Below are 27,085 nucleotides of genomic sequence, written 5' to 3'. Positions count from 1 at the left end.
TCCCAGACCGGGGCACGAACCCATGTCCCCTGCATCGGCAGGCGGACTCTCAGCCACTGCGCCACTAGGGAAGCCCCATTTATATGTATCTTAAACTTCTTTATATTTTCCCAAAGGTCACTGGGGATCTCTTCTTTCAGTCTTTTTCTCTCTGTGCTTCATTTTTCCTGGAATGTTTTTAAGTTCACTGATTAAGTTCACTGATTATTATCTATTGTGTTTAATCTCCCAATAAAATTTTCTTCTTGGATAGTTTTCTTTTCTAGAAGTTCCCTCTTGTTCTCTTTTATATCTTCCATTTCTGTTCTCATTATGTTTATGGTTTAAAAAGTCTTCAGTATATCGAGTATAACATCTTCTTTAATAATGTTATACTAATACCATTTTCCCTGCCATTTCAGTATGGGCCAACTGGTTGATTTTTCCTGGTCTTTTGTCACATTTTTCTACTTCGTCGTATAGATACTGGACATTGTGGAATTTACATTGTTAAATGGTGGTTATTGTTATTCTTTTAAAGTGTTGAGCTTTGCTCTGCAGGCAGTTACATTACTTGCAAGTTGGCTTGATTCTTTTGAAGCTTTTAAAAAGCAGTTTAGGATAGGTCTGAAGTGTTTGCTTTACAGATAGTTTAGCTCTACTCCTAATACAAAACTCTTCTGGGCTACCTAATAAATAGTATGGGTGACCATCCCATCAGGGTCAGAATTAGAACATATCTTTGCTCTGTATCAGCTCTGGGCATTTTCCAACTAGCAGCTCCTTAATTACTCTTTGCCTGGTCTTGTAGGATCACACCCTACTTCTTTTAGGAAAGATTAAAATGTACTCTTTTGTACATTTCTGAAACTCTTCTCTGTATAGCTCCCTCCTCAACATAACTACCCTACAACTTGCAGGCATGTCAGTCTCATGATCCTCATCTTCTCAACACAGTAACAGCAGGATGCTCTATTTGGGGCCACCTTTCTCATTACCCAGAATGTGTCTCTAGGTGGAAAGTTGGTGTGATCATGTTGCTCACTTCATTTGTTTCTCTCTGTCAGGGATCAGGTCCTGTCCAAACCTGTTATTCCATCATGACTCCAAAGGAATTCCATATTTTTTGCCCCTGCTGATGTTATGGGGAATGAATACTCTCATACATTAATGATGAGAATGTAAATTTACTTTTTCAAAATTTGGCATAATCTGTTAATATAAAAAAGTACACATAATTTGATTTAGCAGTCTAATCTGTAGGAATATAGTCTATGGAAATAAAAAACAACATGCAAAAATAAGCATATAAGGATATTTATTGCACTGGTTTGCAGCAACAAAGAAATAACCTGAAAGGAATGGATAAAGAAGATGTGGTACATATATACAGTGGAATATTACTCAGCCATAAAAAACAAAATTGTGTCATTTGCAGAGATGGGAATGGACCTAGAGACTGTAATACTGAGTGAAGTTAAGTCAGAAAAACAAATATGGTATATTAATGCATATAAGTGGAATCTAGAAAGATGGTAAAGATGATCTTATTTGCAAAGCAGAAATAGAGACACAGATGTAGAGAACAAATGTATGGATACCAAGGGGGAAGTGCAGGTGGGATGAATTGGGAGATTGGGATAGATATATATACACTACTATGTATAAAATAGATAACTAATGAGAACCTATTGTATAGCACAGGGAATACTACTCGGTGCTCTGTGGTGAACTAGAAATGGGAAGGAAATCCAAAAAAGGGGGGATGTATGTATATGCATGGCTGATTCACTTTGCTGTATAGCAGAAACTGACACAGCAGTGTAAAGCAACTATACTCCAATAAACACACACACACACACACACACATACCATAAAACAAAAAACAAACAAAAAACCCCACAAATGACCATGAATTTAAAAATCTCCTGGTTGTACACTGCAAACAAACGAACAAAAAAGAAAAAGAAAGAAATTACCCGAATACCCAGCTTGGGGGGAATGGGTGGGATATATCATGGCATTGCTGTTACAATGTTCCTGTTTTATTGTAGGCATTTTTAATAAGAAAAGCAAGGTGCACAAGAGACATACCAACCAAATGCAATGTGCAGACCTCATTTAAATCCTACTCAAATAAACCAACTATAATTAATAAAATTTGTAAAATAAGTCAGCTGTTCAAGATACACACTGAAATATGTAGAGGGCAAATGACATAATATACTGGCTTGACTTTAAAATATCTTAGCCAAAAATATTTGGAAGATGAAACAAAAAAGGCAAAAAATGAGTGATTATTAAAAATATGTGGTAAGTTCATGGCTGTTCATTTTACTATTCTATTTTTGTATACATTTGAAATTTTCTACAATAAAAAGTTAAAAGAGGGACTTCCCTGGTGGTGCAGTGGATAAGACTCTGCGCTCCTAATGCAGGGGCCCGGGTTCAATCTCTGGTCAGGGAACTAGATCCCACATGCATGCTACAACTAAGAGTTTGCATGCCGCAACTAAGGAGCCCATGTGCCACAACTAAGGAGCCAGTGAGCCGCAACTAAGGAGCCCGCCTGCTGCAACTAAGGCCTGGTGCAACTAACTAAATATATATATATATATATATATATTTTAAAGTTTACACAAAATAAAGCAAGTTACAGATAAATGGGTACTTATCCCGTTAAAACATACTCTTATTACATTCAGATGTGGGCCATATTTGAAAAAAGAAGGAAACAACAAAAAATAAAAACCAAAGTTTTAACAGTAGATGGTTGGGAGATAGTGAAGGTGATTTATTTTTTAATTTTTTGCACTATTTCTCTGGTATGGCATAAACTTTAATATGGAATGTTGTAAGAGGAATGTGATGACTTTTGAAAATAATTATATGCATGTAAGGGAAATAAAGCTTAATTTTGAACAGTTATATGGTATCAATATATCTTAAAGTAGCAACTAAACCAGTACTGCAGCCATGGCTTCCATTTGTCTTTAATAATCCTTTGATTAGTGTACATTCCTATCCCCTCCCACTACCTTAAAAGGTAAACCCTAAGTTTTAAAATTTGATTTATGAAATAAACATAACAGTGCTGAGATAATTAGCATTCATTCAAGTTTCTCCTGTTAAACAATCTTGTAACAACAGCATCAAGAATAGAAACCTTACTAAATTGATCTAGATGACAGAGTAGGGAAACGATTGTGAAAATTTAAGCTAGAAGGATTGTCCCTGTATAGTTTAGTGACTGTAGAACAGAAAAGCATTATGCCACCCACTAAATTTAAATAACTGCAATTATGCCTTAAATTTCCTCTTATAAGTATTCCTTTTGGTGAAGAATAGATTTCTTGAAGTGTGTTCACAACACAAAATATTAAGTATTATGGAATAGAAGGGATTCATGGTCAGGACTGGGAAACAATGGGTTAAACAAAGGTAATATTTTCTTTATTGTGGGACTTCTTACAATTTTTTAATTTGGCTTGTTCAAAGTGGAATTCATTAAGCCAATAAGAAAATTTGGTCATGCATGGCCTTATATGCAATGAGGCAGAACACTTCTTCTCCAAAGGTATTTTGGAGATTATTATTATTATTATTATTTTTTTTTTTTGTGGTACATGGGCCTCTCACTGTTGTGGCCTCTCCCGTTGCAGAGCACAGGCTCCAGATGCACAGGCTCAGCGGCCATGGCTCACGGGCCCAGCCGCTCCACAGCATGTGGGATCTTCCCGGACCAGGGCATGAACCCGTGTCCCCTGCATCAGCAGGTGGACGCTCAACCACTGCACCCCCAGGGAAGCCCCGATTATTATTTCTTGAATGTATCTTAGGAAAATCTGGTTCTGGGTATTTTCTGCAAAAGGCTGCTAACATGCATATATATTACTTGTCAGAGGTATTATCAATAACCTATTATCATTGTAGCATATAACATTCTACTTACATTCCATTATTTACATTTTCTTTAAATTTAGTTGGGCAATGACGGTAGTCCCTGAATTGTAAACAACTGACCAATGATGGCATAGTTTGTCTAATCTGAGTGGAGAATGCATGACTGCATTGGCATCACCGTGGTTACCCTAATGATTCAGAGTGTTCTAATGGTTCTCAATCACACTTATCTTTTCTGTTGTTGTTGTCTAAAAAATGGTGGATTAACATTTAGATTATAATTTTGTAATATATATGTAAAACCAGTATTTTTTAGAGTGGGGATAATGAATATTAAGTTGTGAAGACAACTAAGTGGGCTGCAGTGTTCATTACAGACTATGTAATAGAAAACAGCAGAGTGCCTCGCATATGGAAAAGTATTGTCTTGGGAAATTTTGTATCAATTCTTCTATCAATGTCTTTTATTTTACTTTTATTATTATTTTCTTTTATTTTACTAATTATTTATTTCCATTATGTACTAATACATTTCATTATATATCGTCATAGTATCTGTTCCTTGAAGTGTCGAAGAAAAACATAATTCATACTTTATAATGTTCAAAATAATTGCATGCACAAACATGTCTGCTAACTAGTTACTTGTTAACTGGGTTTTAAATGTTTTATATTATTCAGAAATCCCTGAGAGAATTCATGTAAGTGGTTTAACTTGAATTTAAATTATGTTTGGGAAAATTGGTTAGGGTACTTGAATGCATTGGAAACATTATTTTTCCCATTTGAAGTAATGGGATGTAGGTAGGCTCTGAAGTTTGGGCATCTGAAAATTTACTGTTCAACCAGTTATCAGGAATAGATTAGGTTCAGATAATGAGGAAAAAGTGTAGTTGGTAAATTTTGCTTTGATTTCTCATTTAAGACAATATTTTATAGGTTTTTTTTTTTAATGGCGTTAACTTGGCTATCATTTTGTTGGTAAATTCTTTTATCCTTAAAGTAGTAATTAGAAAATGTGGAATAATGACTTCTGCTTTTGTAATTTGTTGTAGAAAAATCACCTCTCCTTGATTTTATAAAAAAGCTCTACAACCGTAAAGAAATTTCTTCCATACAGTTTCTTTCCAGTATGAATTTTCTGGTGCAGCAAAATTTATGAGCTCTAAAATAGAGGCCTTCATACTCTTATTATGTTCTAAAGCTCTTGTCATAGAATAAATTATTTGGGTTCAAAAGGGGATAGATGGTAATAGAATGTTTACATCTTTCTACGGTACTTATAAAATATTCCTACCATTTGACTTCTCTAATAGCATTAATAATGATGATAATAATAATGATGATGATAATAATAATGATAATAACACTGAGTATCAGATACTGTCCAAAGGGAGTTACATGTGTTTAATCACTTACAATTTGATCATTATTATACCATTATAGTATTTTACACATAAAGAAATGGAGGCACAGAGAAGTTAAGTAACCTATCCAATTTCACAGTTAGGAAATATTAAAATAGAGATGGTGCTCAATAAAGGATATAATTCAGCATTACATTCCAGGGTTATAGAGATTTTTTAAAATCTTTAATGGGTTCCAGAAGTCATTTATTTCTGCATTCATGAAGTTAATATAAGCTTTCTAAAAATGAGTTGATTTTGAACACAATCAAAAGGATGTCCTATTTCATTACAAACATAATATGAGTTCTCTAATATTCCAGAGCTGCTGAAGATGGGTGAAGACTTTCTTATATTAAATCATATATAAAGCTTTCTCAATTATGAAGCCTCATATGTTGAATAAGTTTTGAATGACGTCTAAAGTCTTTACCACACTGTATGCATGCATAGGGTTGCTCACCAGTATGGATCCTTTGATGTAGAGTAAGTTCTGAGCCACGACTGAAGGCCTTCCCACATTCCTTACATTCATAGAGTTTCTCACCATTATGAGTTCTTAGATGTTCAGTAAGGTGTGAGCCACGAATAAAGGCCTTCCCACATTGCTTACATTCATAGGGTTTTTCACCTCTATGAATTCTCTGGTGTTCACTAAGTTGTGAGCCATAAATAAAAGCTTTGTCACATTCCTTACATTTGTAGGGTTTTTCACCTGTATGAATTCTCTGATGATATGTAAGTTGTGTGGTACGAAAAAAGGTCTTCCCACATTCCTTACATTCATAATGCTTCTCACCATGAATTTTCTCATGTTGAGTAAGATATGCACAACGAATAAAGGTCTTTCCACATTCCTTACATTCAAAGGGTTTCTCACCTGTATGAATTCTATGGTGTTCACTAAGTTGTTTGCCACAAATAAAGGCCTTTCCACATTCCTTACATTTGTAAGGTTTCTCACCTGTATGAATTCTCTGATGTTGAGTAAGATTAGAATTAGAAATAAAGGCTTTCCCACATTCTTTGCATTTATAGGGTCTCTCACCTGTATGAACTCTCAGATGATAAGTAAGTTGTGAGACACGAGAAAAGGCCTTTCCACATTCTTTACATTCATAGGGTTTCTCACCTGTGTGAATTCTCTGATGTTCATTAAGTTGAGAGGCACATAAAAAGGCCTTCCCACATTCTTTACATCTGTAAGGCTTTTCACCAGTATGAACTCTTTGATGATAAGTAAGGTGTGAACCAAGAATAAAAGCCTTTCCACATTCCTTACACTCATAGGGTTTCTCACCACTATGAATTCTTTGATGGTAAGTAAGCTGAGAGCCAAGAATAAAGGCCTTCCCACATTCCTTACATTCATAAGGTTTTTCACCACTATGAATTCTCTGATGGAGTGTATATTGTGAACAATAACTAAAGGCTTTTCCACATTTCTTACATTCATATGGTTTCTCTCCTGTATGAACTCTCTGATGTTCAGTGAGTTGTGAACCACGAATAAAGGCCTTCCCACATGCTTTACATTGATAAGGTTTCTCATTCGTATGAATTTTCTGATGTTGAATCAGATCAGAACTACGACCAAAGGCCTTTCCACATTCCATACACTCATAAGGTTTCTCACCATTCTGAATCCTCTGATGTTGAATATAGGTTGGCTTTTTGCTGAAGATCTTCCTACATTTCTTAACGTCAGAGTGTTTTTCTTTATTATGACTTTTCTCATGTTGAATAAGGCATGACAAGTAGCTGAAAGCTTGTTTACATTCCTTACATTTGTACAATTTTTCCTTGGTAGGATTTGTCTGATGAAGAATAGGGGACATGGAATGGCTTTGAGTGGCCTCTTCTTTACAGGTAATTTTCATGCGCATGTATGGTCTTTCCTGACTTCTCTGTTGATCCTCAAACTTGCCTTTGCACTCTGTATTTTCTCCAAGATCATTGCACTCAAGGTTATGGCTTATAGGTTTCCTCATATTCTCCCATTGCAGTGATTCCATTTCATAAGTTCCCTTTTCTGGACATGACCTTTTGGTCTCACAGCTGTATTCCAAGTCTGTAAAATAACAAGAAAGCAAATTCTTGCTGTTTTTGTTTGTAAGAAGAAATGAACTGTCTAAGGTAAAAATGGTAGATAAGGGCTTCCCTGGTGGCGCAGTTGTTGAGAGTCCGCCTGCCGATGCAGGGGACACGGGTTTGTGCCCTGGTCCGGGAAGATCCCACATGCCGTGAGCCATGGCCGCTGAGCCTGCGCGTCCGGAGCCTGTGCTCCGCAACGGGAGAGGCCGCAACAGTGAGAGGCCCGCGTACCGCAAAAAAAAAAAAGGTAGATAAAATTATAATTCTCATAAGAACAGAATGGCTTAAACATTGCTAAAAATTTTGTGCAATTTAAAAAGAGGCACAAGGAGAGAACATAGAATGAGGGGAATTTATAGGGGGGAAATAATTAAGAAAACAGATTAAGTCAGTGGTTCTCAAACTTTGGAGTGGATTAGAATCACTAAGGAAGCTTATAAAATTACAACAAAAACACCCCTGGAAATAAACAAACAAATGCCTGGGTGGATAGCCAACCTATCAACAAATCCTATTAGCTCTCCTGTCAAAATTTATCAAATATCTGACCACATCCACTACAACCACATTAGGCCAAGCCACCCATCTCTCACTGTAATAGCCTCTTATCAAATTCTTATGCATTTTAGACTCCCTCACATGCTGTTCCATCTGCCAGGAATGCTCTCTGCAAGGCCAGTTCCTTTTCGTCTAAAACGTACTAACTTAAATGCCAGCTGCTCAGAAAGACTATCACTGAAAACTCTAACTGGGTCCATGCCATGTCTTTATTCTCTATATCTGCACCTTCTTCTTCATTCTTGTTTCAATCTTTGCAATTCTAGAATTACATTTTATTTATGTTGATCCTTCTATTCCTCAAGCTTCACAAGCGTAGGAAAAATATTCCTCTTTATAGCTATTCCCCAGAACACAGAAAGTAAACACAGTGTTTTCTTCTTCCCTTCATGTATTTTTTCAGGTCTTTCTTTCCAGTACCTTCTACTCAAGGCCAAATGTTCTCATATTTTCCAGAAAAGCATAAGGTTCTATAATGTTCTAGAAATAGTGACAACTTTATACACTAAAGAAAATTTTATGTTATTCTGAACAAAGTTGGGAGATGGGTGTAATTTTAAAAAGTAGAAGAACACTATCCACTGTGACTGGAGCCCCAGGCACACTCTGGAAACACTGCATATAGGCTGTAGAGTGTAATAGAGGATGGTAGTGGGAAAGAAAATAAACATATATTAGTAAATTCAAGTTCAAATGGTCTTTTAGAAATAAGAGTCAGAAATCTGAGGAAAACGTGCTTTTGCTAAAAAGCACAATGAAACTGTAATCTGTAAAGTACAATGAAACTGTAAACTGTAAAATACAATGAAACTGTAAACTGTAAAGTACAATGAAACTATAAACTGTAAAGTACAATGAAACTGCAAACTGTAAACAAAACCCCCCACACGGCTCAATTCAACACCAACTCGTCAGCAAAATGTACTGGGATGAGAGTATCTGGCTTTTACTTTCTGTCAGAGAAGCACAATATGGTTTACAAGACAGTAGGAAAGAAACCAACTGGAATATGGTGATTAACGGAACAGCGTAAGGGACCAGATAAATCCAGTTTAGACTCCAAACTGCTCTCCATGTTATAGTAACACGATAATAAAAATGGGAAGAAATATAAATCTAATGATTCTGGGGTGGGAAGCACTGTGAGACCACACAGGGTAAGGTGCTAAATGGCGACCTAGTGTGATAAAGAAAGTAAAGATAAGAATACCCAAGTCTTAAAACCATGCTGAGGTTGAGGAATATGTATGAAATGTATTCAAATAAGTAGTTCTTTTTATTGTCATTAAATCAATGCAAGAATAACTGGGAAAACTGCAAAAGGGGTGATGACTAAAGACAACAAAATGGAGTCTGAAAAGCAGAAGGCATATTGAAAGGCCCCTTTGACTCTTACCCCCTCGAGTCCTACTGAGTCTATCTCCTAAATAGCTCTTGAATCTGTTTCCTTATCCCCAACACCACTGCCAACACTCTGAGGATGCCCAAAGCAACTCTCATTTGAGCCACGACAATAACCTACTCAGTAACGTCATGAGAACCTTCCTTCTAATCTCCATCTGGCAGTCAGAGTAATATATTAAATGTGTAAATCACATTATGTCACTGTCCTATATAAGATTCTTCATAAGCTTGCAAATGCTTTTGGGATAAAATTCAAACTTGTTAGTAGCATCTTTCAAACTGCTTTTGACTGCAACCTCACAATAAGAAATGCATGTTATATTATCATGCATGTTATATTGTGAGTACACATGCACAAACATAAACAAGACAAATAGGTCATGAAATTTTCTTTTTTACATGTGATGCATTCTGATATTTTATGTTCTCTTCTGTGTTATTTTATTTATGAAACAAAACCAAACCAAAAAATAAAAACAAATGCTGCTCACATTCAATAAAGATGTTAAAAAACAAACCAACCAAAAACAAGTGCTGCTCACAGCCTACCAGGTCATTTCATAACCCCTAGAAGGTGCTGCCTGGCCTGGCTTCTGCCAGCTTCTCCAAACTCACACCTGGTACCTCTCCCTTACTAGGCTCCAACTACAAGGGTCTTCTTTGAATATCTCATATACACCAGGCTCTATCCTCTTATAGCCTTCAGTACATTGTTCCCTCTGCTAGGAATGCTCTTCCCTCTACCCTCAGCCTCCCTACTGGCTTTCCATCTTTTCAGGGCTCATCTGAAATTTCACAGACCTTTGCAATTCCTGAAAAGCCTTCCCCAAACCCAGACTTCTAGCAACACTGCACCTACAATTCTTTCTTCTATTAAGACAACCACTCCACTCACTGCAGCCTAAAAGAAAGGCCCCCATAGCTTTTGGTGCTGGTAAGACCTCCACATCCTGCTATTAAGGCTGGATTCTCCTGGAAGGTCTTGATTTCCATAAACTCTTAGTGTGGCAGTCCCATCACTCTTAGTTTGTAACAGAAATAAGCACCCACCTTCCCCAAAGAGACCACTCAGGACCAATCCTGTAATGCTTGACATCTCTGGGTATCCAATTACCTCTGAAAAGCTCTGGCTTCCTGGGTCCTTGGTCATCACTAGGACTCTCATCCCAATCCAGGTCTGGACATCCTCTTTTATGACCCAATGTTCTACTGCATGCTAACAAACAGACCTTCTGGAACTCATAGTGTACTTTCCAGAAGTACTCTAACTTCAGCCTCCCTTCTGATTATTCTCTTCACCTTCTTGCTCTGATTGAAACCTTGAGCACACTGCTTCCCCTGAAACACTGTTTTCCTTCACTTCTTTCCACCTACCCTCTCCCACAGTAGATATAATAGACCTTGTTGTTACCAATAATCACAACACCTCTAAAAGTTCAGTTTCGAGCAATCATCATTTTGACCACTACCACACATATTTCATTTACTCTTATACCATCTCTCTATTATTTATCTCCATCTTAAAGACTCTCCTTTGAAATCAAAACAAAACAACCTCTCCTTTGATTCTTTGGTTCACTTTGCAGCTCCTATCCATTTACTGTACTCCTTCCTGGCAAAACTTCTCAAAAGAGTTGTCTGTACTTCCTGTCTATACTTTTTATTTCCCTTTACTCCCACCCTCATAACTAACATTTTGCTGTATTTACTTCCAGGTTTTTTCCCTGCACTTTTATGTAGTTACATATACAAACTTGAATCAAACTTCTTTTTCCTCATTATTATATCATACTTCTTTTTCCTCACTATTATAATACTGTTATTTAAAACTTCTAAAGCATTTAAAAACTCTGTTTGTACCTTTGAGAGCTCCTCAAATGGGCCTTCCACACTGCCTGGTGAGTTAACTCACTATCCCACTGTAGTTTTTACTGTTGACTTATTTCTTCTTCATTCTCTTTTTAATCCTCTACAATCAGGTTTTTGCTCCTCTCATTTCCAAACCTACTTTGTCAGTGTCACCAATATCCTTCATCTTGCCAAATCCAATAGTCAGTTTTTAGCCTTCATCTTACTTGAGCTCTTAGCAGTATCTTTCACAGTTAACCGCTCTCTCCTTGTGTTTGTCATGGCTTCCAGTACACTGAATTCCCAATTACTTCCTAGATCACAGGTTAATCAGGAAGCTCCTCAATTTCCTTTGCTGGATCATTTTCCTCTTCCCAGCTAAATGTTGGAATGCCCCATGGTTTAGCCCTTGGACTTTATTTACCTTGCTTTCCATCTAAACCAATCCCTCCATAATCTCATCTCATCCCATCATAAGAGATTAATCCTATATTTGTCTCTTCAGTCCTGACTACCCTCCTGCAGGCTTTCAAATGTGTGTCTAACTTCTCTATGGAGATATCTAATGGGCATCTCAAATGCCCATCTCAAAACTCTTAACTTCCATCTGCAGGCTTCCAAACTCGGATGCCTCTTTCTATTTCCAATCCTTCAGCAAGTCCTATTAATCCTACCATCAAAATACAACCAGAATATAACCCATTCTCATCACCTCCACATATTAAACCCCATTCCAAGCCACTATTATCTGTAATATAGACTCTTGAACCAGTCCTCTAACTGGTCTTTTGCTTCCATTCTTACCGTCTTCCTACACATAACACCCAGAGTGATCTTTAAACAATAATCCCCTAGTCATCTGCACAAAATCTCCAAGGGCTCCCTATCATACCTAGGATAAAACCTCACTCCTTGAAATGGCCCACAAGGCCTCATATGATCTGATCTCTGCCTATTTCTCTGACCTCATCTCTAATTTACACTTTCACTCACTCTGTTCTAGCCACATTGACCTTCTTGCTGATCCTCAAATAAAGGAAGCTCAGCCTCTCCTCAGGGCCTTTGCACTTCTGTTCTCTCTGCCTGAACACACACTTGCCTTATTTTTACACTGCTAATTTCTTTCCGGTCTCAGTTCAAACGTTACCTCCTCTGAGAGATCATCCCTGTCCATCCTAATCTAAGAACACAATAAGCTCTCAACAAACGTTTGCTGGTTGGAGATACCTAGCTAAATAAAAAAAAACAACTGGAAAAAAACTTAATCAAGAAATAGAAAAAAGGATTGTCTTGGAAGAAGCCAAAGGGAGTTTCCTCATTAAAGCAAAAGGGGGGGACATCCCTGGTGGCACAGTGGTTAAGAATCTGCCTGCCAATGCACGGGACATGGGTTTGAGCCCTGGTCCGGGAAGATCCCACATGCCGCAGAGTAACTAAGCCAGGGCGCCACAACTACAGAAGCCTGGGCGCCTAGAGCACGTGATCTGCAACAAGAGAAGCCACTGCAATGAGAAGCCTGCACACCACAATGAAGAGTAGCCCCCACTCACCGCAACTAGAGAAAGCCCGCGTGCAGCAACGAACACCCAACGCAGCCAAACATGATAAATAAATAAATAACTTAATTTTTTTAAAAGGGTGGGGTGAATGTAGGAGGAAGAGCAGTAAATAGGAGTTGGAAAGGAAGTTCCTTTGGGAGCTCATGTCGATATCACCTTCCTGCTCTCCCTAGGTCTCAGGTCTTCTTTCCACAGGCCTTTGAAGGGAGCTTCACACAAACATCGCAAAGTGTTGTCACTTCATAAAGCAGCTGTATTATTATCAGCAATAGCTGATCCTGTGTGGCCAGCTCTTATTCACCTGAGCTCCATCTTGTCATGGCTCTCACCACCATCCAGGGCTCCTTCCCTCGCTCCAATAAGGAAAACACGTCTGGCTTAGGGATCGAACATCCAGCTTAAAAGAAAAGAAACGGGACATGGTCATGGGATGAAGAGTCCCAGATTCAAATCCAGTCCATTGGTCATCAAAGAAGAGAAACTAACAGGAAGTGATGGAGGAAGATGTGAAAGTCCGAAGGGTGAGAAATAAAAAGGTACACAGTGGGGCTGTCTACTTCTACTTTTAAAAAACTCAAACGTTTCCTTAGGGAATAGAAATCAGAAATTCACAATGAAGGAGGCAGAAAGTATGGGAGACAAATTCTGAAAACTGTGTAAAATGATCTTACCCAGTGAGATCAGGTGGCTGTAGTTCTCCACCATGACCTCCCTGTACAAATCCCGCTGAATGGGGTCAAGGCATTCCCATTCCTCCTGAGAGAAGTTGATGGCCACATCCCTGAAAGTTACCAACCACTGAAACAACAAATCCATTTATTATTTGTGAAAATACGATGATGATTTTGAGGTGAAATGAGATAAGAAGGAGGAGGGCACTGAAGGAAGGGGGTGATATAATAAACAATATGCCATGGCCGAACACCTGTAACATTGAAGGAAATTGGGTGCCTGAACTGTAGTGTCAACATGATCCTTGATCACTGCTATTGCCACAGACAAAACTTCCTATGTATACTAGGACAATTCCATTATCCAGAAAGGTCTGGGAATACAAAAGGCCAGATGATTGCAGTTTCCCAATTGAATGAAATATTGTATGCAATCACACAGCACTTTAAGCTTTCTAATTCTCAATAAATAATAAATAAATTCTCAACTAATGGGTTCTTTCTGAAATTAACTTCTCTCTTTAAAGAAAAGGATAAACAAGATTGATGAAACCTTTCCAAACAATTTTTTAACAACTCTCTGGACTGGAACATAGAATTTGGATGTAACTTAGAATCTTTTTGAAGATTCAAGTTCATTAAGTCACTATATTATGTCACCAAATATAATGGACATACAGTATTTTCACTTTATGGATGTAATGATCTGCTTATTTGGGAGTATTTAAAACAAATTCTTTAATGTCTTTAGCTCTAGGAATCTAAAATTCTCAAAAGATTATACATCTGGCAGATTTTATTTGCTCCTACTTTCTGTGTTCCTAGGCTACAGCAGGCTGATGGATGCCAGTCTAGGTGCACACAGGCATCACTCTGACACATTCTGGCCAACTCCAAGGTAAGCCTTGCCTCTCATTGGTTTCTTGGCAAGAGGGATGTGGTAGGTAGACTAATGACCCCGCAAAGATGTCCATATCTTAACCCCCGGAACCTGTATGTTACCTTACATGGCAAATGGGACTTTGTAGATGTGATTAAATTAAGAATCTTGGGGAGATTATCCTGGATTTTCTGGTTGGGCCCAATGGGATCACAAGGGTATTTTAAGTGATAGAGGGAGGCAGAAGAGTCAAAGGAGATGTGATAATGAAAGCAGAGATCAGAATGATGTGATTGCTGGCTCTGAAAATGGAGGGGACCCTTGAGCCAAGGAATGTGAGCAGCCTCTAGCAGCTGGAAATGCAAGAAAATAGATTTTCCTCTGGAGCCTCCAGAAGGAACACAGACCTACCAACACCTTGATTTTAGCCCTATAAGACTGATTTCAGATTCCAACCTCCAGAAGTATGACAGTAGGTTTGTGTTTCAGTCACTAAGTTTGTAGTGATTTGTTACAGCAGCAACATGAAACTGTACAAGAGGCAAGATCTCTTTCTTCTCAGGACTCAGTTCCCCAACCAATTTCAAAGGCCTCACAAAAAAAATCTCACCACACACTGAGATTGGGAACAACCAGCAGAAATGCTGTCACTTCCAAGTGGAAAACCTAGGTTTGTAGAGATCAAAGTCTGTCACGTGTCTCATTTAACTACCTCACTAAACCACTGTGCTAATACTACTGTTAAGGGGAGATATTTCTGCTTCCTCAGGGCTCCTGGCAGAATACCCTCTGGTGCAGGGAAAAACACTTAGAGAAGAATGAAGCTCTTTGCTATGATCACTCACTGGAATGGGAGAAGTTTGGGAGCAGTTCCTTTACAGGACTAAGCAAGGCAGAAAATATGGGAATAAATATATCTGGTGTTCATATAACCCAACAAAATGATTGCACTTCAGGGAGGAAAGAAGAAACAGCAACTCACGTGAGGCATGGTTTTGAGAACTGTCAGAACTGATCAACTTTCTGGTTCCTCTCCTGCAGCTGTGCAGAGTCCTAAGAGGAGAGCAGGGCTGGAGAAGGAAAACAAAGCCATGAGAACAAGCTTGCCTCAGAGCCCACAAAATGAGCACCTTGGAACTACCCTTATTTCCCCTCTTTGAGGGAAGTTTGGGAAAATCTCAGCCCTCTTACAAATCCAGTGGAATCCAGATAGAGCAGAGGGAATTCAGGCCAGACTTTTCCTTAATCCCCATGATGCTGAACAGGACCCCAGAGGGCGCCAGTTTCCATGGGCATCTTACATCTCTAGGATAGGGGAGTACCCAGGGAGCCCTGGGGAGCAGCGCTTCCCCAGGGCCCACATGCTAAGTGAGATGCTTCGCTCCCATGCTTAAAGGCTCAGGCCCACAAGACTGCTCCTGACTTCAGAAGCCAATCGCAAATCCCAGGCCACTGTACTTCTGACCAACCAGCTATAAATTGGGGGCTCCTACAATCCCCTCCTAAGGTTCTGTACTTTGCTAGGATGGCTCACAGAACTTAGGGAAACACTTCACTTATGTTTACCAATTTATTATAACGGATACAATTTAGGAGCAGATGCATGGAAAAGATGCATAGGGCAAGGTATGGTGGAGGGGGAGCTTGGAGATTCCAATGCTCTCTTTGGGACTGCCACCGTCAAAGCACCTCAAGGTGTTCACTAACCCAGAAGCTCATCAAATCTAGTTCGAGAGTTTTTATAGGGCTTAACCTCCAGTCCCACCCTCCCCTTTCCTGGAGGTCAGGTCAGTGGGTGGGTTGGAAAGTTCCAACCCTCTAATCATTTGGTCTTTCTGGTGATCAGCTCCATCCTGAAGCTATGTAGGGGCCACACTCCAAGCCACCTCATTAGCATAAATTCAGGTGTGATCAAAAGGGGTTCATTACGAATAACAAAAGACACTCCTATCACTCAGAAATTTGCTAAGTTAGGAAAACCAAACAGTTGATGAAAAGTTCTTATTTATAGAACTCCAGCTAAGAAATGCAGAAGGAATTGAGAGAATTTTTTTTAAAAATCACTATATGTAACCCTTAATAAAATAATAGATCTCAGCATCAATCATAAATGGATGTTATAACCTCTATGTCAGTGTTTCTTACCCTTTTTTCATTATTAGTTCCCCCAAAGCCTTTTAAGACAACTTTTCTCCTGATACCACTTACCTATGAAATTTTAATACCACAGATATACTGTATATGTGTTTATGTACTGTGTCCACAAACCATTATAATATTTAGTAAGAGTTTGGTCCCCCTCCCTGCCAAGAACCAAGTTTCACCCCCGTGGGGGCAATACCCCTCCTTCTGCCATTGAGAATGTATGCTTTAGGTGAAAGAGGAAGAGGGCATTTTATAAAGGAAGAATTAAGTGGACAGCACTTGAACACCAATCAACATGGCATCACCAGAAGTGGGACACCAGACTTTAAAAAACCTCAGGATGTGATGTCACAGGAAGTACACAACATAACCTATGAATTATTTTTGCCTGAAAATGTGATTTAGGCAAAATATGACCTGAATCTGATCAAGGCTCTAGATCTAACTACCCCTTAACAGAAATATGTAGCATAGGGGAACTAATTATATGACACCACAAGGAAGAAATTAGCCAAAAGGAGAATGCACAATATTCTGTAAACAAATAACCTAGTTTTTCTACAAATCAATGGCAACAATTAAAGTAAAAACAGAAAATAGAGAAAACTGTTATGGATTAAAGAAACTTAAGAGATTTGACAGGGACTTCCCTGGCGGTCCAGTGATTAACACTCCACGCTTCCAGTGCAGGGGGCCCAGGGTTCGATCCCTGGTTGGGGAACTAAGATCCCACATGCCGGTCATCCAGAATAAAAATTTAAAAAAACTTTAATAAGAAAAGAGATTTGACAACCAAATGTGGACCTATCTGAATCATGATTTGAACAAACCAATTGTAAAAAAATCTATCTTCCAAAGAATTGGGGAAGTTTGAATATATACTGGGTATATGATATTATGGAATGACTTAGTTTTTAAAGTTGAGATAGCATCATGGTTATTATTTAAAAATATGTCCTTTTGGTTACATAAGCATACATGTGATTAAAATAACACTTTGAAATACTAAAGGAAAAAGGGGGATGGATAGGTATAAGGATATTTGCAAATGTGTTAAATTACGGCTGAGCGTTGGGCACACTGGGGTCGTATTATTTTCTACCCTGCTTGAAAATTTCCATACAAAGTTAAAACAAAAGTCCACATTTTCTCCAGAAAGTATAGTTATCTTTCATCAAAAATCTTAGACCAGAAAGGGCTGATTTGTCATCAGGTGGAAAAGGAGAGGTAAAGATGTGGTTGGTGAGTAGAGTAGACTGGTGAGGCCATCCCTGGAGCGCCAAGATTCACAGGGATAGCAATGCCTAAGGACAGTCACTGGTTTCTCCTAAGGTTTCTCCTTAGGGAGATGTTGCAGGAGGTAGCAGCATCTTGAAAAGAAGAAACTCGAGAGAAGAAAGAAAATGGCAACATACTTTAGAAGAGACTTTTAGCTGTGCAATATTTTTTTCCTTTCCTCTGTATGCTTCTGTTGGAAAGAGTAGAACAGAGAAAAAAGAATCAAAGGATATCAAGCCTTTCCCAGAGCCGACCAAACAGTTTAGGACCAATTCCCACAACAACTTCAGGCTGAGAGAGGGATCAGTTTTTCCCCATAGGGCTCTCAAAGTAGAATGGGGCATCCTGTTAGGGTGGTCTTCTGCCTTCCCGGGGCATAAACTCTCATTGTAGGGGCATCTTCAGAATAGCCTCGTTCTCTGTAAAGTGGAGGAACTGCGGCACCTGGAACCGCGCGATTCTCAACTGGCGAGACTCTGTCCCTGTCTTACGGCGGGAGAGTACACAGTCACTAAAGGGGCACAGCAGCCAAGTGCGTTAGAAGGCGGCAGGTGAGCCCGTCACGCTGCCACAAAAGCGCGCGCACACTCACACACCCAGCACTGTGGAACGTTCATGATAACATCTCCCTGCTCCCGTTGGCCGGGAACCAAAGTCACAGCGCCGCTTTTGCCGGAGGAGAGCGACGCCAAGTGCACACTCATACCTGCGGCGCAGAGGAACACAGCTGATAGCACCACGCCTCCGCCGCTAGGAACCGAAGTGACGGGGCCGACGACCAGCGGGGAAGGGCACAGCCACTCCGCACTGGCAAGGCCGACTTCCGTAAGGAACTAACCTGAGTGCTACGAAGTTGGAGATGTGTAGTCCACAGCCAGGATCGTCTCGATTCCTGTCAGCACCGAGCCCCAGCCGGCATACCAGTATTCCCAGCACCTTTCAGGAACTTCCTTCTGGACGCTCCAACCCAAAGGCGGCGTGCGGGTCCCAGCGAGGTAGTGCACTCACCTACCGCTACAGGCTGGATCCTTAAACCAAGGAGTAACGGAGTAAGTGTACGAAATGGCGCAGGGACGCGGTGGCCTCCGGGAAATGTAGTCTTAAACATGAACCCGGCCCGATACAACAGAATCCAGAGGCAGTTGGCCACGTCCTGTGGTCCGGAATCGGGCGCGCCTCGGGGCTCGCTCGCTTGAACTCGGGAACTCACGCTGCTGCGGTGTGAGCCGAACTATTTCATTTTACTCAAGTGACTTCCCAGAGGTTCTAGAAAATCGCAAAGAGGTTACCAGAGCTTGAGTCTTGCAGTGATGCCTTCAAAGAAATATAGTCCAGGGCTGAAAAACCTGCAGAAGTCTAGGAAGCAGGGTCCAGATTTCTTAGACAGAGCTCTGGCCCGGACGAGGTGACGGTGACTACCGGGCTGCTGCTCAAAGCGGTTCAGGGGTGTGATGCTTACTTCATGGTCGTGTGTGTGTGTGTGTGTGTGTGTGTGTGTGTGCGCGCGCGCGCCCGCGCAAGGGAAGACTGTGGGGAGTGTGATGTGTGTCAGATTGTGCTTGAGACTGTGAGGAATGTTAGTGGATAAGCATGTGACCCATTTGGGACTGTGTTAAATGTCTGGGGATGGTTGTAACTATAGCTTTCAGGATGATGTATGGGATTAATCAGACAGTCTATGACTAAGTATTTTATAACTTGTAAGAAAATCCTTTTTTTTTTTGCATGGTTGTGAATTTAGAATAGATTCCATGGAATTATAGAAATGTTAAGTGAAAGATACCTTGAGAGTTCACCTGTAGTAGTGAATGTGGGAAAAGAAATGTGTGAGCATAGCATTGTGAGAGTGGGTATGATTGTCTCATGATGCAGCTCTGTGTAACAGTGGTATCTTTAAGCTTCAGTTTCCTCACCTGTAAAATGAGGTTAACATTCGTGTAACATTTGGAGCAGTGCTGTCCAATAGATATTTCTGCAGAAGTGGATTCCATGTCCAATGTCTGTGCTGTCCAATACCATAGCCCTGGCCACATTTGGCTATTGAGCACCTGAAATGAGACTAGTTTGACTGAGGAGCTAAATTTTTTATTTTGTGTAATTTTAATAAATTTATATTTAAATAGCTATATGTGGCTAGCTAAATTTGACAGCGCAGTCTGAAGTATCAATTTGCCTTCAAGATTTGGTGGGGGAGAAACTTAAGTAATTTCATCTAGCAAATAATTTGAAAAATGAGTTTTACATTGAAATGAAGAGAGATGAAAAATGCAAATTCAGCTTTAGTCTTTATTTTGGGGGGAATAATTTGCATAGAGTCCACAAATATTACTATATACCGCAATGATTTTTTTTACATACCACACACAGATCAAGATAAAGAATATTTCGGGAATTCCCTGGTGGTGCAGCGGTTAAGAATCTGCCTTCCTTCCAATGCAGGGAACACGGGGAAGATCCCACATGCCACGGAGCAACTAAGCCCGTGTGCCACAACTACTGAGCCCGCAGTGCTACAACGACTAAAGCCCGGGCGCCTAGAGCCCATGCTCCGCAACAAAGAGAAGCCACCGCAATGAGAAGCCCCCACACAGCAACGAAGAGTAGCCCCAGCTCTCCGCAACTAGAGAAAGCCTGCGCGCAGCAACAAAGACCCAACTCAGCCAAAAATTAATTAATTAATTAAAATAAATAAATAAAATAAAAGGTAAAGAACATTTCAAGGACGCCAGAGTGTTCCCTTGTGCCCCATCCTGGTCAGCTCTGACTCCACCTAGAAGCGACCACTTTTTGGACTTCTAGCACTATAGATTAGTTTTGTGAATTCTTGAACTTCATTTAAATACAATCAGTGTAATGATATGTGTCTGGCATGTTTTTTAAAAAAAATATTTATGCATGCTGTGCCGGGTCTTAGTTGCGGCATATGGGATCTTTAGCTGCAGCATGCGAATCTTAGTTGCAGCATGCATGCAGGCTCTAGTTACCTGACCAGGGGATGAACCCTGGCCCCCTGCATTGGGAGCTCAGTCTTACCCACTGAACCACCAGGGAAGTCCTGTGTCTGGCATGTTTTTAATCAACATTATGGCTCTGAGATGAGTCCTTGTTATGGAGTATAGGAATAATACCTGTAGCCAGCTAGTAAATATTTTAGGTTTTGTGTGCCAGATGTTCTCTGTCACAACTGCTCAACTCTGCCAGTGTAGCATGAAAGCAACCATAGACAACATGTAAACAAATGAGTGTGGCTATATTCTGGTAAAACTTTACAGACACTGAAATTTGAATTTCATATAATTCTTACATGTTGCAAAACGCTATTCTTATTTTTATTTTTTTTACATCATTTAAAAATGCAAAACCTTTTTTAGGTCGTTGGCCATACAAGAATAGGTGAAAGGCCATATTTTGTCCGTAGGCTGCAGTTTTCCGATTCTTACTATGATTTATTCATTCTATATTAACAGACATTTGTGTGATTTCCAGTTTTTTCTTACTATGAATAAATCTGCCATGATCAATCTTAAAATATTTTTTGGTAGACATAGCATTCATTTCTATTAGGAATCCAAGAGTGGAATAGCTGGATCATAAAGTAGGTCTACATTTATATGTGTAGGTACTGTCAAACGATTTCCCAAAGTCTTTGTGTTAGTTTACACATATGTCAGCAATGTAAAGGATTCCAGCCTCTTGAACACTTGGTGTTGTTAGTCTTTTTAAACTTTTACAATACTAGTAGGTAGGTAGTAGTATCTCAGTGTGATTTTAATCTGCATTTCCCTGATTAATACTCACTTTAGCATCCTTTCATATATCAACCATTTGGATAACCTCTCTGTTGAACTGCCTAACTCTTGACCATTTCATTAAAGTCAGTTTGTGGGGGTTTTTTTTCTATTTATTTATAGCTATTTGTATATGCTGGGATATGAGGCCTTTTGTAGGATATATTTATTGTAGATATCTTTCCCAGGATATGGCTTGCCTTTCACTCTGATAATGAAATCTTTTTTTTAACATCTTTATTGGAGTATAATTGCTTTACAATGGTGTGTTAGTTTCTGCTTTATAACAAAGTAAATCAGCTATACATATACATATATCCCCATATCTCCTCCCTCTTGCATCTCCCTCTCACCCTACCTATCCCACCCCTCTAGGTGGTCACAGAGCACCAAGCTGATCTTCCTGTGCTATGCAGCTGCTTCCCACTAGCTATCTATCTTACATTTGGTAGTATATATATGTCCATGCCACTCTCTCACTTCATCCCAGCTTACCCTTCCCCCTCCCTGTGTCCTCAAGTCCATTCTCTACATGTGCATCTTTATTCCTGTCCTGCCCCTAGGTTCTTCAACCATTTTTTTTTTTTTAGATTCCACATATATGTGTTAGCATACGGTATTTGTTTTTCTCTTTCTGACTTACTTCAGTCTGTATGACAGACTCTAGGTCCATCCACCTCACTACAAATAACCCAATTACGTTTCTTTTTATGGATGACTAATATTCCATTGTATATATGTGCCACATCTTCTTTATCTATTCATCTGTCGATGGACACTTAGGTTGCTTCCATGTCCTGGCTATTTTAGTGCTGCAATGAACATTGGGGTACATGACTCTTTTTGAATTATGGTTCTCTCAGGGTGTATGTCCAGTAGTGGGATTGCTGGGTCATATGGTAGTTCTATTTGTAGTTTTTTAAGGAAACTCCATACTGTTCTCCATAGTGGCTGTATCAATTTACATTCCCACCAACAGTGCAAGAGGGTTCCCTTTTCTCCACACCCTATCCAGCATTTATTGTTTCTAGATTTTTTGATGATGGCCATTCTGACTGGTATGAGGGGATACCTCATTGTAGTTTTGATTTGCTTTTCTCTAATGATTAGTGATGTTGAGCGTCATGTGTTTGTTGGTAATCTGTATACCTTCTTTGAAGAGTTGTCTATTTAGGTCTTCTGCCCATTTTTGGATTGGGTTGTTTCTTTTTTTGATATTGAGTTGCATGAGCTGCTTGTAAATTTTGGAGGTTGATCCTTTCAGTTGCTTCATTTGCAAATATTTTCTCCCATTCTCAGTGTTTCGTCTTGTTTATGGTTTCCTTTGTTGTGCAAAAGCTTTTAACTTTCATTAGGTCCCATTTGTTTATTTTTGTTTTTATTTCCATTTCTCTAGGAGGTGGGTCAAAAAGGATGTTGCTGTGATTTATGTCATAGAGTGTTCTGCCTATGTTTTCCTCTAAGAGTTTTATAGTGTCTGGCCTTACATTTAGGTGTTTAATCCATTTTGAGTTTATTTTTGTGTATGGTGTTAGGGAGTGTTCTAATTTCATTCTTTTACATGTAGCTGTCCAGTTTTCCCAGCACCACTTATTGAAGAGGCTGTCTTTTCTCCATTGTTATATTATTGCCTCCTTTATCAAAAATAAGATGACCATATGTGTGTGGGTTTATCTCTGGGCTTTCTATCCTGTTCCATTGATTTATATTTCTGTTTTTGTGCCAGTACAGGCCCAGCCGCTCCGCGGCATGTGGGACCCTCCCAGACCGGGGCATGAACCTGTGTCCCCTGCATCGGCAGGCAGACTCTCAACCACTGAGCCACCAGGAAAGCCCTTTTTGGGTTTTTTTGGCTGCATTCGGTCTTCATTGCCGCGTGTGGGCTTTCTCCAGTTGCGGCGAGTGGGGGCTACTCTTTGTTGTGGTGCACGGGCTTCTCATTGCAGTGGCTTATCTTGTTGCAGAGCACGGGCTCTAGGTGCGCAGGCTTTAGTAGTTGCAGCACGCGTGCCCAGTAGCTGCAGTGCACAGGCTTCAGTAGCTGTGGCGCGGGCTCTAGGGTGGGCTTCAGTAGTTGTGGCTTGTGTGCTCTAGAGCATAGGCTCAGTAGTTGTGGTGCACGGGCTTAGTTGCTCCAACGCATATGGGATCTTCCTGGAACAGGGATTGAACCTGTGTCCCCTGTGTTGGCAGGCAGATTCTTAACCACTGTGCCACCAGGGAAGTCCCTGATTTTTGCATGTTAAACCAACCTTACATTCCTGGCATAAATACCATTTGGTCATGCTGTATAAATTTTTTTTTAAAAATTTTCTACTGGATTCAGTTTGTTAGTATTTTGTTGAGGATTTTTGTGCCTTTTTGTTACTTTTGTGTTGTTGTTTGCTATGGTAAATATTTTGTTTTAAAATTTTACTGTTTAATTACTTGAAGCTAGTATACATGGACACAATTTATGTTTTTATAGTCACATATCCAGTAATCATGCTAAATTTATTTATTCAACTACTTTTATAATTCTTTTGAATTTTCTACATACAAATTATGTCATCTGCAAATATTGTTATATTTCTTCTTTTCCAATCTTTATACCTTTTCCTTCTTTCCTGTTTATTGCACTAGCTTGGGCCTCCAGTATGACGTTGAATGTGAGTATTGGTAGTAGATTTCCTTGTTTTGCTCTCTTGAAGAATCCAGCAAGTATGTTGTCTGTAGGTTATTTAAAGATGCTCTTTATCAGATTGATAAAAGGCAATCTTCTTTTATACCACTTTTGTTGAGAGTTTTTATGAATTTGTACATGATTGATATTTTGTATTCCATCAAATATTTGGAAGAATTTACCAGTGAAAATGTTCAGGAGTAGAGTTTTCCTTGTGGGGAAATTTATAATTAAACATTTATTTTTCTTAACAGAATTACTCAAATTTTATATTTTTTCTCATGTCATTTTGGTAAGTTATATTTTTAGAGGAATTTTCCATTATTTGAAGTTGTCAAATTTATTGGTATAAAGTTGTCCCTAATGCCTTCTTATTTATCCTTCAAAACCTATAAAATCTTTTTCCATACCTGATATTTGTAGGGTTATTTTCCTCTTTCTTGGTCAGTCTTGCTAAGGCTTATCAATTTTGTTAAACTTTCAAAGAACTGGTTTTTGGCTTAGTTTATTTTCTCTATTACTACTTTGCTTTCTATTTTAGTGATATGAAACTTATCTTTATTACTTCCTTTTAAATACCTTCTTTGGGTTTAAATTGATGTTCTTTCTTTTAGTTTCTTACAGTGGAGGCTTATACCATTCATATTCAATATTTTTTACTTTTTGATATATGCATTTAGAGCTAGAAACATGCCTCAAATTACTGCTTTTACTACAACCCAAGTGTTTTTTTTTTACAAGAGAACAAATCCTACACTTTTATTTATTTACTTTTCAATAAGTTTAAATCCTTGAAAGGTACAGCATCACACGGATTCTGTGTCCAATGGCCTTAGCAAGAAGATTGCTTTGGAATTTGGCATGAACCATGCCACTGTTTCCATGAACACCCGTTATCTTTCCCCAGATTACTCTGGTTTTGTTAGGTTTTCCATCAGTAGTTACTGTGTTGTTGTTCTTTGCTTTGTACACATAAGTACATCTCTTGCCTAGATAGAATTCAGTTTCATCTTGAGCATATATACCTTCAACTTTCAGGAGAGCTGTGTGCTCCCTCTGGTTCCACAGACCCCACCGATAGCCAGCAAAAGTGGCCTTGGACCATAGCCTTTCAGACATATATGTCATTTTAGAAGTCCTCTTCCCAACAGGCCCCACTTATTTGCCCCCAAAGTTCAGCTGCGGGAGCTCCACACACCTCCACAGGGTCCAAGATGGTTGAAAAAGCCCAAGTGTTTTGGGTTTTTTTCATTATTATTAAGGTCAAAATATTTTAAAATTTCTATTCTGCCTTATTATTTGACCCATTGATTTTATAGAATTATATTGCTTAAGTTCAGATAACTTGGGAATTTTTCAATATTTTGTTTTGTTATTGTTGTTGATTTTTAGTTTAATTCCATTGTGGTCACACAACATACTGTACATGATTTCAATCCTATGAAATGTATTAAATCTGCTTTATGGCCCAGTGTATAGACTATTTTGCTAAATGATCCATGTTCACTTGAAATGAATATATATTCTGTCATTGCTAGGTGTTGTATTCTGTATTTGTTAAGTTGGCTAATTGTGTCATTCTCATATTGTTACTGATTGTTTTGGGACTACTTATATATGAGTTAATAGGACTTGTGTGTTAAAATCATTTATTTATTAAAGTGGCTGTATCTTTTTCTCCCTTTTAGTTCTGTCAATCTTTTGTTTTCAGAGTAGAATTCTAAAAATTCTCCCACAATGAGATATTATCTCAGTAGCTGACTGGCAAAAAAAGTTTTAAAGTGTTACAAGTGTTGTCAAGGATGTGGAACAACTCTCAACTATGTGGCAGTAAGTGTCAATTGAAATGATTCTGGAAACTCTTTGACATCACCTAGAGAAGCTGGGAAGCACATGCCCTAGAACAAAGCAAGTCCACCTGTAAGTATTATACTTTAGAGTTATTCTTACACAGACTTTTAAAGGTCTACAGAAATGTTCAAAACAGCGCCACTTGAAATAGGAGGGAAAAATCTGGAAACAACTCAAATATCCATCAAGAGGCTATATAAATAAAATTTGGCAGATGTACACAGTAGAGTGCTGCCCAACATTGAGAAAATGAACAAATTCCCAGAACATAATGTTGAGGTTTTTTTTAAGTGACAATACATAGAATGTCATTTCACTAAATTTCAAAACACACGCAAATCTAAACAATATGTTATTTGGGGATATGTACATATATGGCAAATCTATAAAGAAAACCATGGGAATGACTAAATTCAGGTGATGGTTAACTTTATGGGAGATGGGGGAGGAGCATCTAGGACACTTCAGGGACTTCCCTGGTGCTCCAGTGGGTAAGACTTTGAGTTCCCAATGCAGGGGGCCCAGGTGCGATCAATCGTTGGGGAAACAGATCCTGCATGCATGCCACAACTAAGAGACTGCATGCTGCAACTGAGAGTCTGCATGCCACAACTAAGAAGTCCACATGCCACAACTAAAAGATCCCACATGCCACTACTAAAGATCATGCACGTGGCAACGAAGATCCCACGTGCCGCAACTAAGACCCAGAGCAGCCTAAATAATAAATAAATAAATATTTAGGATACTTCAAAGGAATTGATAATAACTTTTTCTTAAGCTGAGTGGTAGGCCCACAGAATTTATTTTCATTCATTCAACTGTACTTATGTTCATATATATATATATGCTTGTGTGTGGAATTCTAAGTTAATAAATAAGCTCAAAATGAAACAGGATGACAATATGAAATAGCTGAACAATTGTATTACTGAATTCAAGCCAAGGAATTCTCTGACACAACCCAAAGAATTAAAGGAATACAAGAAGCAAGAATATAAACCCAGAGAATGTATTCAGGAGAACTTGATGAAGATAAAACTAGAAAATAATGACATA

General features: G+C 39.0%; 1 protein-coding gene, 1 long non-coding RNA gene and 1 pseudogene across 5 annotated transcripts; 1 reads left to right on the top strand and 2 right to left on the bottom strand.

The window, feature by feature from the left end:
• Positions 1 to 1,280: 1,280 nt before the first annotated feature.
• ZNF571 (zinc finger protein 571) lies at positions 1,281 to 19,049 on the bottom strand. Of its 3 annotated transcripts, none has more exons than XM_022586253.3 (5): positions 18,564 to 19,049; positions 15,285 to 15,372; positions 13,423 to 13,549; positions 13,053 to 13,148; positions 1,281 to 7,566 (listed from the first exon to the last, which is right to left on the bottom strand). In XM_022586253.3, the coding sequence occupies exons 2-5, from the start codon at positions 15,291 to 15,293 to the stop codon at positions 5,666 to 5,668; spliced, it is 2,133 nt and encodes a 710-aa protein (XP_022441961.1). In that variant the 5' UTR covers positions 15,294 to 15,372; positions 18,564 to 19,049; the 3' UTR covers positions 1,281 to 5,665. The 3 variants fall into 3 exon arrangements, with proteins under 3 accessions (XP_022441961.1, XP_030617214.1, XP_022441963.1); XM_030761354.2 differs by having other exon boundaries at positions 1,281 to 7,359; positions 18,564 to 19,047; XM_022586255.3 differs by lacking the exons at positions 13,053 to 13,148; positions 13,423 to 13,549 and having other exon boundaries at positions 1,281 to 7,359; positions 18,564 to 19,042.
• On the top strand, positions 18,064 to 20,439 carry LOC149744607 (uncharacterized). Of its 2 annotated transcripts, none has more exons than XR_016390863.1 (2): positions 18,064 to 18,774; positions 20,165 to 20,439. It is a non-coding gene; the product is annotated as an uncharacterized LOC149744607 (long non-coding RNA). The 2 variants fall into 2 exon arrangements; XR_016390864.1 differs by having other exon boundaries at positions 20,093 to 20,439.
• Positions 20,440 to 20,830: 391 nt separating this feature from the next.
• Positions 20,831 to 26,800, bottom strand: LOC149744606 (large ribosomal subunit protein eL33 pseudogene; annotated as a pseudogene).
• Positions 26,801 to 27,085: the final 285 nt, after the last annotated feature.

This window comes from Delphinapterus leucas, chromosome 20 (assembly GCF_059928025.1).
Source record: "Delphinapterus leucas isolate spDelLeu-1000000601 "Yukka" chromosome 20, BTC_Dleu_Yukka2, whole genome shotgun sequence".
Classification (NCBI taxonomy): domain Eukaryota; kingdom Metazoa; phylum Chordata; class Mammalia; order Artiodactyla; family Monodontidae; genus Delphinapterus; species Delphinapterus leucas.
The sequence above is the reverse complement of the archived record's forward strand: the minus strand, read 5'-3'. Positions and strand labels throughout refer to the sequence as shown.